At 46.1% G+C, this 17,998-nt stretch overlaps 2 protein-coding genes across 2 annotated transcripts in view; both read right to left on the bottom strand.

Moving 5' to 3' along the window:
- Window positions 1-3,756: 3,756 nt before the first annotated feature.
- iqcb1 (IQ motif containing B1) lies at window positions 3,757-15,403 on the bottom strand. The gene is made up of 14 exons (XM_084464171.1): window positions 15,199-15,403; window positions 13,984-14,167; window positions 12,945-13,062; window positions 12,743-12,827; window positions 11,443-11,542; window positions 11,003-11,175; window positions 10,776-10,885; window positions 10,515-10,633; window positions 10,083-10,149; window positions 9,087-9,162; window positions 7,972-8,120; window positions 6,293-6,415; window positions 4,560-4,704; window positions 3,757-4,134 (listed from the first exon to the last, which is right to left on the bottom strand). Exons 1-14 carry the CDS (start codon window positions 15,293-15,295, stop codon window positions 3,896-3,898), a joined length of 1,785 nt encoding a protein of 594 aa, XP_084320297.1. The 5' UTR covers window positions 15,296-15,403; the 3' UTR covers window positions 3,757-3,895.
- Window positions 15,404-16,315: 912 nt separating this feature from the next.
- Window positions 16,316-17,998, bottom strand: part of LOC311338276 (T-box transcription factor T-like) — a gene marked incomplete at its 5' end in the record, with an annotated part of 42,905 nt that continues 41,222 nt past the window's right edge. Inside the window, one exon of the mRNA XM_084463501.1 lies at window positions 16,316-16,797. Within this exon, the coding sequence (XP_084319627.1) occupies window positions 16,635-16,797 (163 nt within the window). The 3' untranslated portion in view covers window positions 16,316-16,634. The remainder of the gene's footprint in view (window positions 16,798-17,998) is intronic.

Here is a 17,998-nt window from a genome sequence, read left to right as displayed (position 1 = left end):
CTAAGCTAATATTTCTATGTATGCAGATGATTCTACCATCTATGCGGCAGCAAACACAGCTGTGGAGCTAAATACTGTCTTAAACTCAGAATTGCATTCGGTGGTTGAATGGATAAAGAGAAATAGGTTGGTTTTGAATGTTTCAAAAACAAACTGCATTATTTTTGGTTCTAACCATGCACTTAAATGTGAACCTGAGTTAAACATTCTTATCAATGATGTAAAATTGAACCAGGTCAAGGAGACAAAACTCCTGGGAGTCACCTTGGATGAAAGACTGTCATGGTCAAAACAAATAACAAACAAATAACAACAAAACAATAACAAAGATGGGTGCTTTCTGTAGTGCTTTCTGTAGTTAAAAGATGTGCAAAATGTTTAACAAATACCTAAAAAAAACAGGTCATGCAAGTGTGGCGAGGCTTAGTGCTCAATATTAAAGGGGGGGGAAATAACTAAGGAGGGACCGACAACTCCACCTGGGGAATTGCACCCCAGGAAATAAAGAACAAAGAAAATTAAACTTTTATATTACAGAAATTATAAGGACACAGGTTCGAAAGACTAAGGAGGCAGAGACAATAAGTATATTAAACGTTTCTTTTAATACAATAATAATAAACCTAAATAAAGAAAACTGGAGCAAAACAAACAAATCAAAACAGCAAAACAAAGGTTATGCAAACCAACAACCCAATTGTCAAACAATGTAAAATAAAAGGGAAATAACCCAAAAGCAAACCTAACCAAAACAAACAAAACAAAACAGCAAAACAGAACAACCAAAACAGAACAGACCAGCAGCAGGGGATCCACCCTGGGAGGCAACCAGCAGAGGCTGAGTTCAGCCATCGTGGGCCTTTTATACTGCACCTGGGTGCAGGGGGAGGAGCTAAGGTGGGCTGCATTCACAACCCCTACTGAGGTTCACTACACAAGCATTAATATTGTCAAACACTGACTACTGTCCTGTAGTGTGGTCAAACTCAACAACTGACAAGATCAAGAAACTCCAAGGAGCACAGAATAGAGCAGCTTGTGTTGTACTACATTGTGACATCAGAACAAATGTTATTGCAATGCATGATGTGCTCAATTGGTTAACAGTTAAAAATAGACTTGTATTCTTTGCTGGTATTTTTCAGGAATATTTTAGCTACTAAAATCCCATTTATACTGTATAATGAACTGTCTAGGGGCGGCAGTAGCTCAGGAGGTAGAGCGGGTTGGCTGGTAACGGCAAGGTCGCTGGTTCGATCCCCGGCTCCTCCTAGCGGAGTGTGGAGGTGTCCCTGAGCGAGACGCCCTCACCCTGACTGCTCCTGACCCGCTGGCCGTCGCCCTGCCCGTGGGGATGCTGCGGCGGTAAGGTAGGGGCGGGCTTATGAGTGGGTTGGAAGACCTGCCGGTTAAGGTGTTGGAGCACTAGGTAAACCTGGTAGCACTAGGTAAACCTAGGTAAACCTGTACTCTCTTCCACACGTGTACACACGTGTTCCTCCGCACATACATGACGGTCACTGCTAATAACACCACAGACCTTCAGGCTACCCCAAGGCCATGGAGCCCCCATCCTCTTCTCAGGCCGAGAGCGTCTACGTCCAGTCTCTCATTGGCTGAACCGTGTGTTGGAGCAGAAGGCCCAGACAGCTGCAGTCGCGTCACCGAGCAGGGGGCCAGCAGCTCTTATTCAGAATAGATGTAGAGCCTTTCAGTGTCTGCTGAACACTCCACTACTGCACACTGTAGACAGGCAGACCTTTGTATGGGCTGCTACAAGCCCCGCCACTGGAAGAGAGAGTGCCAACAGCACCGGCCAAGATTTAACACCCAGCCACAGCTAGCTCAAGCATGGCTTGAACGTGAGCAAAGCGGAGCAAGTTTAAACTAGATGGCTCACATATGGAGAGGGGATGTGTGAGCGTTAAAGTGTCAGCCCTTGAGGAATGTGAAGAATTAAAGGAGATGTATGTCAATGTGTGCAAAGCAATGTCAGATGGCCTGCACTATAAGTGAAGAGGCAGAGCAGCAAATATGTGCTGCATCAGCTGAAAAATTTAAACAATTACTGGACACTTATCGTGCGCAACACACCGTCTGGGTATTCAGACGGAGAACAGTTTGTGGAGATTGAGCCTCACGAGATGGAGGGGTTGAAGATGTGCCGGAAAAAGTAGGTACAGTGAAGCTAACTCAGGGGGTGACTCCCCAAACAAGAGTACCTACTGTGGGGTAGACTGCCAGGTGACGTGCCCAGGTCACCTGGGAGCCCGGTTAGTGTGGAGTCTACCACCTCCAGCTGTGTGCCTCGGGGCCTCATGGTGGGGAGAGTGGTCAGGCCGCTGTGGGGAGACGGCCGGACCCCCATGAAAATCACCAACATCTCCGACAAACCACTCACCCTGAGAAAGAGCAGCAAGCTGCCAGACGTCTTTCAGAGTGACGATGGCGCTGTTAAGGTGACCCGTGTGAAACAGGACGACAACACTGATCTTAAAGGCTGCAGAAGTCTGGTCCGGGTAACGTTGATGTTGACCATTGTGAAGCGAGCCCTTCCACCAAGCTCCAACTTGTGACATTGCTGGAGAAGTACCAGGATGTATTCTCAAAGCACCATCCAGACTGCGGAGAGGCCACGGGCTTTGTGCATAGAGTCCGCCTCACTGACGCCCGTCCTTTGCGTCTTCCTCATCAGAGAAACAGCTGCGTCAGACTCTCACTGAGATGGAAGAGCAGGGAATCATACGGAAATCAATGAGTGAATGTTTTCCCCGCTCGTGATGGTTTGGAAGAAAAATGGTGATCTTTGTATATGCACAGACACACATTGGAGCTTGTACATGTATTTCTTAATGAGTGCATATAAATTTAGTCGTGTTGTGTCGAAAACGTTGCTGTTTTGTGAGCTTAAGAAGCACTACATTGCCCACAATCCTAAAGACAGGACGTCTTTGATTGGTGGAGCTCGCTGTTACCATGGAAACGTTTACCGCCGGCGCGAAAGTCAAGCCGTCGATGAGTGCTGCTGCTGAACGGACCGCTGACCAGAGCCGCCATGACGGAGGACCAGCGTCGACTGGGTGGAAACCAGTACAGGTCGGACTGGACTGGAGTGAGGACCAGCGTCGACTGGGTGGAAACCAGTACAGGAAGGACTGGACTGGAGTGAGGACCAGCGTCCAGGGCTAGGAATGCATCATGTTGAATGAACAACTGAATTCACATGTTTTAAAAAACGAGTAACGTTATTTAACAATTATTCGCCAAAGGCTGTAGTCTTTTAACTCGGCCCGTCTCAACAGTAGGGCTAGAACCGAGCGAAAAGACTACAACCAAACGTAAACAGCCCCCCTGTCCGTTTCCGAGCAATGAGTCTTCCAACAGAAATCAATGGATTTACAAAACACAGAATAAAACACGACAGAAACTGTATTTGGCTACGATACTTGATTTGGAACATCAACGAACACCACTAACCACTCGGTGAGTTGCACATTTCTGAAAACAAACGTTTAGGGTTGTTTTAAGGACAGGTTTGTGAATGCCCGTCGCCAGCCATTCTGAAGCAGGCAGGGCGATTCTAAATGAGCCAAATACCCGAGACAGGACCAGTAGTCAACATGTCGGTGTCAAATGAAGGTGTGTATAATATTATTATATAATATAATTAATAGCATCTGTTTCCTGCCATCGTGACCCATCAAGGCTCCTATTCTTCCAAAATGGAGGCGATGAGACAACATGATGACGTTAACAGCTAAATGAACCTGGTCTACCTCCAATGCTAGCACTAAATTACCCCTTTTTTTTTACCTCTAATCCAAACATTCAAGGTAAAGTAACAGATTCAAATAATTTAGGATTAACCAAGGTTTTAATTGATGTGTTGAATATCTTAAATGATTTTCATTGGACCGTCGAGCTTCCAATCAGAATCCAACCCGTCTTTCAGCTCTCCTTGAGAGGCGGGACTTAGAGTGATGTCATGGCGGGTATCCAGCCTGTTCCACCAGGGCAGGCTGCCGGCCTGCAGCAATGCATCATGGGACTGCTGGGCCCAGGCCGCCACCGGCCCGGAGCGACTGTGGAACACCTGCACATCTGTAGCCGTGGCAACGCCCAGGGAGGGGGCGTCTGCAGAGGTGAAGAGTTAGAGTTAGGTCTGGTCTGGTCTGGTCTGGTTTGGTCTGGTCAGGTCTGGTTAGAGTGGGTTAGGTCTGGTCAGGTCAGGTCTGGTCTGGTTAGGTCTGGTTAGAGTGGGTTAGGTCTGGTCTGGTCTGGTCTGGTCCGGTCCGGTCCAGTCTGGTCCGGTCTGGTCCAGTCTGGTCCAGTCCGGTCTGGTCCAGTCCGGTCTGGTCCAGTCCGGTCTGGTCCAGTCCGGTCCGGTCCGGTCCGGTCTGGTCCGGTCCGGTCCGGTCAGGTTAGGTCTGGTCTGGTCTGGTCTGGTCAGGTCCGGTCCGGTCCGGTCCGGTTCGGTCTGGTCAGGTCAGGTCAGGTCAGGTCCGGTCCGGTCTGGTCTGGTCTGGTCTGGTCTGGTCCGGTCCGGTCCGGTCCGGTACCTTCCAGCAGGTCCAGCTGTGTGTTGAGGTGGGCCAGCAGGGCGCGGCGGCGCTGCTCAGAGCGGGCGTGGAGCTGGAGGTCAGCGGGGAGGAGGAGGAGCGTCTGGAGGAACCGCTGATCACAGGCCTGCTGAGACACAACGCACTACACACACACACACACACACACACACACACACACACACACACACACACACACACACACACACACACACACACACACGTTAGACTCACAATGCACGACTACACACACACACACACACACACACACACACACACACACACACACACACACACACACACACACACACACACACACACACACACACACACACACACACACACACACACACACACACACACGTTAGACTCACAATGCACGACTACACACACACACACACACACACACACGTTAGACTCACAAAGCACGACTACACACACACACACACACACACACACACACACACACACACACACACAAAGCACGACTACACACACACACACACACACACACTAGACTCACACAAAGCACGACTACACACACACACACACACACACACGTTAGACTCACAACGCACGACTACACACACACACACACACACACGTTAGACTCACAACGTACGACTACACACACACACACACACACACACGTTAGACTCACAACGTACGACTACACACACACACACGTTAGACTCACAACGTACGACTACACACACACACACACACACACACACACGTTAGACTCACAACGTACGGCTACACACACACACACACACGTTAGACTCACACAAAGCATGACTACACACACACATGTTAGTTTCACACACACACAGACACACGTTGGACTCACAGCACACTACTACACACACACACGTTAGATTCATGGTCTTCATTACATGGATGAGTTAAATGTTATATGGTGTGTGTGTGTGTGTGTCACGTATAACCTGCTATGTACGTTATGTAAGGGGTAATGTATAGACCGCCTGTCATTATCGGGAAATCAGCCCCGACAGGGCGAACCGGACACCGACGTGGAGCGGAGAAGTCTCGCCCTGAAGGGGCTTATGTTAGATAATGACCGGCGACGTTCTATACATTATGGGCATTACATTACACGGCTACTTGCCAAAACGAAAAAATAACTTAACACGCTGTGTCTTCTAACAATTAATTTGTTACCAGCATTCGTAGCGTTGATCAGCAGAGAAACAGTCCGCCCAAGACGTTGACGTCGCTTAGCAACCGAGTACGCCGGGGTTGATAAGTTACCGGACTACTTGCGGAGTGATACGAATGATGTGAAAAAATTCCACTTTCCTTGACAGCGGTCATTATATGCTTAGCAACGGCCATTATTGAAAAATAATTCACCGCTGGAAGTCGGGAAGGACCATGCAAGTGACCGGAGCGTTCCACAGCGCTGAGAAGAGCCGTGGAATAAGTCGTCATAACATTTGATCTGTATGTAGTCTATGTATTACACGTCAAAGGTATACAATGTATTCATAACATGTTACATGTATGTAATGTTTAACATGTTTCACAAAGTCAGAGTATTCATAACATGTCGTGTGTATCTAATGTATAACATGTGTCATTGAGGCAATGTATTCATATCATGTTACATGAATGCAATGAATTGATAACATGTTATATGCATGTCCGCATGAGATGTTGGATATATGTGGATGAATAAAAGTTGATATGAATGAACATCATGAAGTACGTACCGGATTATGACGAACATAATGCTCAACCTCTTTATTTAGCTCCGCCCTTCGTCTGTCTGTCAGACCAATCCATTTAAAGGGAGGGGCCTTCAAAGCTCTGCGTTTCTTCAGGAAGTTGAGAACCTGTAGAGAATATCAAGCAAAAGCAAACAAACTTACACACATATATATATACAGACAAACCAGTATATATATATATATATTAGTGCTGTCAGTTAAACGAGTTATTAACGGCGTTAACGCAAACCCATTTTAACGGCGTAAATTTTTTAGCGCGAGATTAACGTTTTTGTGTTTTTTTAATTATTTTTTAATATCCTTTATATCAGGGGTTTTTAAACTTTGAGTGTGTGTGGACCACTTTTTATAATCAAGAATTTTCGCGGACCACCTTATAATACACATAATAAAATACGTCTACACACAGTCCTACCTGAATTACCCGCACCTCTTAATAGGCGTATATTAGCACTAAAAGTACTAATTCTAAGTAGCTTTCACAGTATTTTCTTTTCACCCTCCTTTTCTTTGTTTCCTTGTGAGGAGTCTGGCTTGTAGACGCCTGCGACTCACCGTCAGTCTCTCCATTGTAGCCTCTCTTGTCTTCAGAGAACCTGCTGCCGTCCAGCGACCCGTCTCGTGGTTCTAAGCACTGAATTTCAGAGTTCCCTCCTGGCCACTAGACCAAATATTCTGGAACGTTCTAATCTTTGCACTAGCCTATTTTAGTAATCACACAATACCTTCAATTTAATTTAAATTGTATATCATACATACATATTTTTTATGAAAAATATTATTTTATATTTTAGTTTGCTTTTCCACGGACCACTTGCAGTACCGTCACGGACCACTGGTGGTCCGCGGACCACAGTTTGAAAATCACTGCTTTATATACTATCATATGATTACAATAATAATACCTTTATTCGGATAATATTAAGATTTAATAATAAGACAGTTATTAATATTATTCTTTAATTAGTATAATATTACAGAAAAATAATACCTTTATTAATATTAACCATAACATAGTATAATATTACAAAATAATAATACCTTTATTAATATTATCATTTATATAGTATAATATTATATATAATAATAATGCCTTTATGAATATTATCCTTTATATAGTATAATATTTGTATATATAATAACACCTTTATTAATGTAACCCTTTGTATAGTACAATATTAATGTCCTTTATACAGTATAAATAATAGAATAATATCTTTATTAACATAAACCTTTATAGTGTGTGTGTGTACCGCTCTCTGCAGGGTGCTGAGTGTGTGTGTGTGTGTGTGTGTGTGTGTGTGTGTGTGTGTGTGTGTGTGTGTGTGTGTGTGTGTGTGTGTGTGTGTGTGTGTGCGTACCGCTCTCTGCAGGGTGCTGGCTGCGCGGTGCTGTGTGTGTGTGTGTGTGTGTGTGTGTGTGTGTGTGTGTGTGTGTGTGTGTGTGTGTGTGTGTGTGTGTGTGTGTGTGTGTGTGTGTGTGTGTGTGTGTGTGTGTACCGCTCTCTGCAGGGTGCTGGCTGCGCGGTGCTGTGTGTGTGTGTGTGTGTGTGTGTGTGTGTGTGTGTGTGTGTGTGTGTGTGTGTGTGTGTGTGTGTGTGTGTGTGTGTGTGTGTGTGTGTGTGTGTGTGTGTGTGTGTGTGTGTGTGTGTGTGTGCGTACCGCTCTCTGCAGGGTGCTGGCTGCGTGGTGCTGTGTGTGTGCGTGACGGAGTGTGTGGAGGCTCCTCTTCTCCTGGTGACCTCTCCACCACCTCTGGATCGCCACCGCAGCAAAACCCTCCAGCTGATGCTGGTACCTCTGGACCAGCTCTAGAGCAACGACATCAGGGTTAGGCAGGAGGTGTTTTACCAGCTGGTTAGGGTTAGGCAGGAGGCGTTTTACCAGCTGGTTAGGGTTAGGCAGGAGGTGTTTTACCAGCTGGTTAGGGTTAGGCAGGAGGCGTTTTACCAGCTGGTTAGGGTTAGGCAGGAGGCCTTTTACCAGCTGGTTAGGGTTAGGCAGGAGGCGTTTTACCAGCTGGTTAGGGTTAGGCAGGAGGCGTTTTACCAGCTGGTTAGGGTTAGGCAGGAGGCGTTTTACCAGCTGGTTAGGGTTAGGCAGGAGGCGTTTTACCAGCTGGTTAGGGTTAGGTAGGATGTATTTTACCAGCTGGTTAGGGTTAGGTAGGATGTATTTTACCAGCTGGTTAGGGTTAGGTAGGAGGCATTTTACCAGCTGGTTAGGGTTAGGCAGGAGGTGTTTTACTAGCTGGTTAGGGTTAGGTAGGAGGCGTTTTACCAGCTGGTTAGGGTTAGGCAGGAGGTGTTTTACCAGCTGGTTAGGGTTAGGTAGGAGGTGTTTTACCAGCTGGTTAGGGTTAGGTAGGAGGCCTTTTACCAGCTGGTTAGGGTTAGGCAGGAGGCGTTTTACCAGCTGGTTAGGGTTAGGCAGGAGGTGTTTTACCAGCTGGTTAGGGTTAGGCAGGAGGTGTTTTACTAGCTGGTTAGGGTTAGGCAGGAGGTGTTTTACTAGCTGGTTAGGGTTAGGCAGGAGGTGTTTTACCAGCTGGTTAGGGTTAGGCAGGAGGTGTTTTACCAGCTGGTTAGGGTTAGGTAGGATGTATTTTACCAGCTGGTTAGGGTTAGGTAGGATGTATTTTACCAGCTGGTTAGGGTTAGGTAGGATGTATTTTACCAGCTGGTTAGGGTTAGGTAGGATGTATTTTACCAGCTGGTTAGGGTTAGGTAGGATGTATTTTACTAGCTGGTTAGGGTTGGGTAGGTTATGTAGTTTACCAGCTGGTAGAAGGTGAAGCAGCTGTTTCTGCTTCTGGTGGAAACACCTTCTGGCTCGTTGTCTTCTCAAATATACCTGGAACACACAAACACACACTCCATATTTTTATGGAGAGACCCGACCTATCCTGGTATCTTACATTAAGCCACACCCACCTGGTATCTTACATTAAGCCACACCCACCTGGTATCTTACATTAAGCCACACCCACCTGGTATCTTACATTAAGCCACACCCACCTGGTATCTTACATTAAGCCACACCCACCTGGTATCTTACATTAAGCCACACCCACCTGGTATCTTACATTAAGCCACACCCACCTGGTATCTTACATTAAGCCACACCCACCTGGTATCTTACATTAAGCCACACCCACCTGGTATCTTACATTAAGCCACACCCACCTGGTATCTTACATTAAGCCACACCCACCTGGTATCTTACATTAAGACACACCCACCTGGTATCTTACATTAAGCCACACCCACCTGGTATCTTACATTAAGCCACACCCACCTGGTATCTTACATTAAGCCACACCCACCTGGTATCTTACATTAAGACACACCCACCTGGTATCTTACATTAAGCCACACCCACCTGGTATCTTACATTAAGCCACACCCACCTGGTATCTTACATTAAGCCACACCCACCTGGTATCTTACATTAAGCCACACCCACCTGGTATCTTACATTAAGCCACACCCACCTGGTATCTTACATTAAGACACACCCACCTGGTATCTTACATTAAGCCACACCCACCTGGTATCTTACATTAAGCCACACCCACCTGGTATCTTACATTAAGCCACACCCACCTGGTATCTTACATTAAGCCACACCCACCTGGTATCTTACATTAAGCCACACCCACCTGGTATCTTACATTAAGACACACCCACCTGGTATCTTACATTAAGCCACACCCACCTGGTATCTTACATTAAGCCACACCCACCTGGTATCTTACATTAAGCCACACCCACCTGGTATCTGAGCTCTGCTTCCCAACGATTCGTCTGTTCCAGTAGTTTCCGCTGATTGACTTTCGCCCTGAGACAGATGGAGAGACCGACATGTAGACATGTTAAGAGACAGACAGGATGAGAGACAGACAGAGAGACAGACAGACAGACAGGTGGACAGACAGACAGGTGGACAGACAGACAGGTGGACAGAGACAGACAGAGAGACAGACAGACAGACAGGTGGACAGACAGACAGGTGGACAGAGACAGACAGAGAGACAGACAGACAGACAGGTGGACAGACAGACAGGTGGACAGAGACAGACAGAGAGACAGACAGACAGACAGGTGGACAGACAGACAGGTGGACAGAGACAGACAGAGAGACAGACAGACAGACAGGTGGACAGACAGACAGGTGGACAGAGACAGACAGACAGACAGACAGACCTGTATTTCCTCTGCAGGAGGCCAACCGCTCTGGGCAGGTTCTTGATTCTATTTCTGGTCACATGACCTCGCCACGCGGCCTGGATCACGCAGGCGGCCCGCACGCGCTCACAACACGCCTGCACGCAGCGAGCATGCTACATTAGCACGTTAGCTATCAACACGCCTGCACGCAGCGAGCATGCTACATTAGCACGTTAGCTATCAACACGCCTGCACACACAGTGAGCGTGTTAGCATGGATAAAACAACCGCACAGACCTGGGTGTTTTCTGCTGTGGGCCAATCAGAATGAAGGACCGTAACGAGCCGATCGACCTCGTTATTGAAGCCCCGGCCGCGCCAGTCCTTGTTGAGAAGCCGGTCCAGACCTGTCAATCAGGTGGAGCTATGAGGCATCCACGTATGACATCACTATGACATCACTCTGGTGTTCGTTAGGACGCCATGGGTCATAGATGGAGGACATGACGTCAGCCTCTGCTCACCTGTGAAGGTGCGGAGGAGGGCGCCGCGCTGCCTGCCCAGCTGATTGGCTATTAGGACAAGCAAGCCAATGCAAGCCCCGCCCACCGCGCTGTCAGAGCTGACAGCCAGTTGGCCGACTGCGTCGTTCATCAACAGGAGGACCGAGTCGTCACTCAAACCCGACAGGAAGTCACTGCTCAGGTAAGGTCAAAGACACGACCAGCTCAATTAAGACAACTTAACTTAAGGTAAGGTAAGATCATTTTAGTTGTGGCATAACTTAAGTTAAAGATAAGTTAAGTTGTGGCAAGAGCAAGGGTCAGACAGGTTAAGTTAAAGTAAGGGGCAGACAGGTTAAGTTAAAGTAAGGGGCAGACAGGTTAAGTTAAAGTAAGGGGCAGACAGGTTAAGTTAAAGTAAGGGTCAGACAGACAGGTGGATAGACAGACAGACAGGTTACCTGCTGGTCTTGCAGATTTGACTCCACAGTGAAACGCAGACCAGAGAGATGATGACATCATCACACACCTGCATCCTCTCATAGTACAGAGAGCTCAGAACTAGAGGGAGAACCATGGTTACTATGGTAACAGGCGGTCTCTGGTACCACTGGGGCACCATGGTAACTACGGCAACAGGCTGTGTCTGGTATCTCTGGTGCACCATGGTAACTACGGCAACAGGCTGTGTCTGGTATCTCTGGTGCACCATGGTAACTACGGCAACAGGCTGTCTGGTATCTCTGGTGCACCATGTTAACTACGGCAACAGGCTGTGTCTGGTATCTCTGGTGCACCATGGTAACTACGGCAACAGGCTGTCTGGTATCTCTGGTGCACCATGGTAACTACGGCAACAGGCTGTCTGGTATCTCTGGTGCACCATGGTAACTACGGCAACAGGCTGTCTGGTATCTCTGGTGCACCATGGTAACTACGGCAACAGGCTGTGTCTGGTATCTCTGGTGCACCATGGTAACTACGGCAACAGGCTGTGTCTGGTATCTCTGGTGCACCATGGTAACTACGGCAACAGGCTGTGTCTGGTATCTCTGGGGCACCATGGTAACTACGGCAACAGGCTGTCTGGTATCTCTGGGGCACCATGGTAACTATGGCAACAGACTGTGTCTGGTATCTCTGGTGCACCATGGTAACTATGGCAACAGGCTGTCTGGTATCTCTGGTGCACCATGGTAACTACGGCAACAGACTGTGTCTGGTATCTCTGGTGCACCATGGTAACTACGGCAACAGACTGTGTCTGGTATCTCTGGTGCACCATGGTAACTACAGCAACAGACTGTGTCTGGTATCTCTGGTGCACCATGGTAACTACGGCAACAGACTGTGTCTGGTATCTCTGGGGCACCATGGTAACTACAGCAACAGACTGTGTCTGGTATCTCTGGTGCACCATGGTAACTACAGCAACAGACTGTGTCTGGTATCTCTGGTGCACCATGGTAACTACGGCAACAGACTGTGTCTGGTATCTCTGGGGCACCATGGTAACTACAGCAACAGACTGTGTCTGGTATCTCTGGGGCACCATGGTAACTACGGCAACAGACTGTGTCTGGTATCTCTGGTGCACCATGGTAACTACGGCAACAGGCTGTATCTGGTATCTCTGGTGCACCATGGTAACTACAGCAACAGACTGTGTCTGGTATCTCTGGTGCACCATGGTAACTACGGCAACAGGCTGTGTCTGGTATCTCTGGTGCACCATGGTAACTACGGTAGCTAACGGTCTACCTTGAGGGGTGAGACAGCTGTAAGCTCCAAGCAGCCACCCCACAGAATCCATCACCGTCCTGTAGAGAGAGAGACACTCTGTTCTCTGCCAGACAGACAGACAGACAGACAGACAGTTAGGCAGGCAGACAGACAGATGGACAGGTACTCAGAGAGACAGGCAGTCAGGCCAACAGGGAGACAGACGGACAGAGACAGGTACCTCTGCTACTTGAGTCATCAGCCTGCAGGCCAATGACAGCAGCCCCTCCACGACCGCCGCCAGAAGCCTGGAGGACGCCTTCTGCTCCCCGCCAGGCTCCGCCCCCACACAGCAGGAACTGGAGGAACATCGGGCTCAGCTTTAGACCGGTACAATACACCTGGTACACCTGTCACCTGGTTCACCTGGTACACCTGTCACCTGGTACACCTGTCACCTGGTTCACCTGGTACACCTGTCACCTGGTACACCTGTCACCTGGTACACCTGTCACCTGGTTCACCTGTCACCTGGTTCACCTGGTACACCTGTCACCTTGTTCACCTGTCAGCTGGTTCACCTGTCAGCTGGTTCACCTGGTTCACCTGGTACACCTGTCGCCTGGTTCACCTGGTTCTCCTGTCAGATGGTTCACCTGGTACACCTGTCACCTGGTACACCTGTCACCTGGTTCACCTGGTACACCTGTCACCTGGTACACCTGTCACCTGGTTCACCTGTCACCTGGTACACCTGTCACCTGGTTCACCTGGTACACCTGTCACCTGGTACACCTGTCACCTGGTACACCTGTCACCTGGTTCACCTGGTACACCTGTCACCTGGTACACCTGTCACCTGGTTCTCCTGTCAGATGGTTCACCTGGTTCACCTGTCACCTGGTTCACCTGTCACCTGGTTCACCTGTCACCTGGTACACCTGGTTCACCTGTCACCTGGTTCACCTGTCACCTGGTACACCTGGTACACATGTCACCTGGTTCACCTGGTACACCTGTCACCTGGTACACCTGGTACACATGTCACCTGGTTCACCTGGTACACCTGTCACCTGGTTCACCTGTCACCTGGTTCTCCTGGTACACCTGTCAGATGGTTCACCTGGTTCACCTGTCACCTGGTTCTCCTGTCAGCTGGTTCACCTGTCACCTGGTTCTCCTGTCAGATGGTTCACCTGGTACACCTGTCACCTGGTTCTCCTGTCAGATGGTTCACCTGGTTCACCTGGTTCACCTGGATGAGCCTATAGCAGCCTCACCTGAGTATCTGGGCCAGCTGCACAGCGGTCCTCCAGGTCTCCATGGTGATGATCTCAGTCTCCATGGTAACATGGTCCAGCCTCATGGCTGCTAAGCAGAAGTCCAGGATGTGGGCATCGATCAGACGCCTCTTCAGACCGGCCAGGTCCTGGTCTGGACCCACCGAGCCCCTGGTCAGGGCCTCTACAACATCACCCAATCAGATCACTGCGTCTACACAACAACCAATCAGATCACTGCGTCTACAACATCAACCAATCAGATCACTGCATCTACACAACAACAAATCATATCACTGCGTCAATAACATAAATAAACCAGAGATAAACCAGTCAGCCCAGAGATACATAAACCAGTCAGCCCAGAGATACATTAACCAGTCAGCCCAGAGATACATTAACCAGTCAGCCCAGAGATACATAAACCAGTCAGCCCAGAGATAAACCAGTCAGCCCAGAGATACATAAACCAGTCAGCCCAGAGATACATTAACCAGTCAGCCCAGAGATAAACCAGTCAGCCCAGAGATAAACCAGTCAGCCCAGAGATACATAAACCAGTCAGCCCAGAGATAAACCAGTCAGCCCAGAGATAAACCAGTCAGCCCAGAGATACATTAACCAGTCAGCCCAGAGATACATAAACCAGTCAGCCCAGAGATACATTAACCAGTCAGCCCAGAGATACATAAACCAGTCAGCCCAGAGATAAACCAGTCAGCCCAGAGATACATAAACCAGTCAGCCCAGAGATAAATAAACCAGTCAGCCCAGAGATACATAAACCAGTCAGCCCAGAGATACATAAACCAGTCAGCCCAGAGATAAACCAGTCAGCCCAGAGATACATAAACCAGTCAGCCCAGAGATAAATAAACCAGTCAGCCCAGAGATACATAAACCAGTCAGCCCAGAGATACATAAACCAGTCAGCCCAGAGATAAACCAGTCAGCCCAGAGATAAACCAGTCAGCCCAGAGATACATAAACCAGTCAGCCCAGAGATAAACCAGTCAGCCCAGAGATACATAAACCAGCCAGCCCAGAGATAAACCAGTCAGCCCAGAGATACATAAACCAGTCAGCCCAGAGATAAACCAGTCAGCCCAGAGATACGGTGATCCCTAATACCACCCCCCCCCCCCCTAGGGTTGGTTAAATACTACACTGTGTACTGTGTAACGTGGTAATATGTAATATGTAACGTGTAACTACCTCGCAGTCTGCGGAGGACTGCAGCCGTCTTCTCTTCAGGGGCTAACGTCGTGTCGTCCACCAGATTCTTCAGCTCCACAACAACTTTATCTTCCATGGTATTCTTCTCAGGTTGGTCAAATGTATGTTTATATATATGTAAACATCATAGATAAATCATAAGAATACTATATGATAAACATTTACCAATATGCGACGCGTAATGTCTTTCGTCATCGGAATACGACGTTTAATCTCTTTCGTCATCGCAATGCGACGCACACTTTTGTTCATTGTATTCAAGAAGATGCCTTTACTGGTTTCTGGCAATAATAATGTGATACGAGATGAATATATAGACGTCATTAAATCAAAATGTAAAATGTTGTGTTGCTTCAGCAGAATGATTACGATAATAAATAATAAAACATTAATGAATATTTATGCAGTTTGTATAATAGACCACAAGATGGCAGCATTACGCATTATACTCATTAATGATTTGATTTATAAAGAAATACTTTGCTATTTTAGAAGAAAGTCGACTCGAAATTCTTCAGATTTATACTAATAACCAGACACCTTCATACTTAAAATCTCTTGAATCTCTTAATTGATAATCTCTCTTGAATCTCTCTCTCTGATTATCACTGATGGGTTTTGATATTTCGCCCACTGCCTTCACCTGATATTTCAGCTATTTCCGCCCACCCCGACGAATACCGCTCCTCCGGAAGTCCCGCCCTATCTGCCTATTGTAAGCGAGGTAGTCAATATCAGCTCTTTAATATTACTGGCAGCATATTACATATTGGAGAGCAATAGGCTTTATTTAGCAGGTTGTCAGAGGTGCAACAGTACGTTATCTTTTCAACATTGTAATCAGTATACCTCATAACATACACAACAATTATATACATAATGTATGATATATAATAGTTCATGACTTGACTTTACAACAAGATCTCTTTCATAACGTAACATTTCAAACAAGACTACATAACAACATTTTATGACGAGATTTCATAATGACATTTCAGAATAACATTACACAATAACATTGCATAACAATACTTAAAGCTATTTATTTTAGAAGCATTTCTTGTCTTATTTGTTGAAATTCTCTTTACATTACAACACCAATAAATAAATGAAATGCTCTGGAAAAAAAACATGATTTCATAACTATATTTTATAACGAGATTTAATAGTAAAATTAATAACAAGACTATATTGAAAGATTTCAGAAAAGATTTCATAACGAGACTTCATAACATTTCTTAATGAGACTCTATAATGAGACTTCATAACAAGTGTCTGGCTTGGTTGCTACATTATTATCATATTAATATAACTTTTATGTTAATTAATATAACTGATATAATTATAATATAGTTGTAGTTGACACTGTTTAAATGTTTAAAGGCCCTTGTAAGACTATCCAATCAGCAGTCTTGTCAGAAGCAGTGGGTGTGGCCAGACGGCCACCCTGTGTTGGGAGTGGCCGGCTGCATGGCTTCGCTGCTGATTGGCCCGTGGAGAACTGTGTACGGGGAGGGGGCGGGGCTAACGTCCCCACAGCCAACCGCCCACAGACACTGGTACTGACTGGAACATGATGGACAGGGTTACACATGTTATACACATAATGTACATTATATACCTATGGTACACATTGTATACACGTACTATACATTATGAATATCATACACATTATATATAGGAATCATATAATATAATCTTATATATATTATACCCATTATGATATAATGTACATTATATACCTATGGTACACATTGTATACACGTACTATACATTATGAATATCATACACATTATATATAGAATCATATAATATAATCTTATATATATTATACCCATTATGATATAATGTACATTATATACCTATGGTACACATTGTATACACGTACTATACATTATGAATATCATACACATTATATATAGAATCATATAATATAATCTTATATATATTATACCCATTATATACATGATATAATGTACATTATATATATAGGATACACATTAGATATAGGATACATACATCATAAACATTATATAATATACATATATACATAAATATATGGATAGATATCTGTTATGTAAGGGGTAATGTATAGACCGCCGGTCATTATCGGGAAATCAGCCCCGACAGCGAACCGGACACCGACGTGGAGCGGAGATGTGTTGCTTCGCCCTGAAGGGGCTTATGTTAGATAATGACCGGCGACGTTCTATACATTATCCCGCTTATCACACGGCTACTTGCCAAAACGAAAAAATAACTTAACACGCTGTGTCTTCTTACAATTTATTTGTTAGCAGCATTCGTAGTGTTGATCAGCAGAGAAACGGTCCGCCCAAGACGTTGACGTCGCTTAGCAACCGAGTACGCTGGGGTTGATAAGTTACCGGACTACTCGCGGAGTGATACGAGAGACGTGGATCAGGTAAAAACCACCTTCCTTGACAGTGGTCAATTATTTTTTGATAATTGACTGTTGCTAAGCATAATATGCTTAGCAACGCTTAGCAAAGGATATACTCAGCAAAGGATAAACATACAAAGTGTATTATATATAGTTAGTACAAAGCTCTCCTCAGTGCTGTAGAATGCTCCGTTCACTTGCATGGGCCTTCCCAACGTTTGGCGGTCAATTCGTTTTTGATAATTGACCATAATTGTTAAGCATAATATGCTTAGCAACGGTCAATTATCAAAAAATAATTTAGTTTTTTTTTCAACAATTATCAAAAAAATAATTGACCGCCGAACGTTGGTTGCTAAGCATAATATGCTTAGC

Source organism: Micromesistius poutassou (genome assembly GCF_964030765.1).
Source record: "Micromesistius poutassou genome assembly, chromosome: 2".
NCBI lineage: Eukaryota > Metazoa > Chordata > Actinopteri > Gadiformes > Gadidae > Micromesistius > Micromesistius poutassou.
The sequence above is the reverse complement of the archived record's forward strand: the minus strand, read 5'-3'. Positions and strand labels throughout refer to the sequence as shown.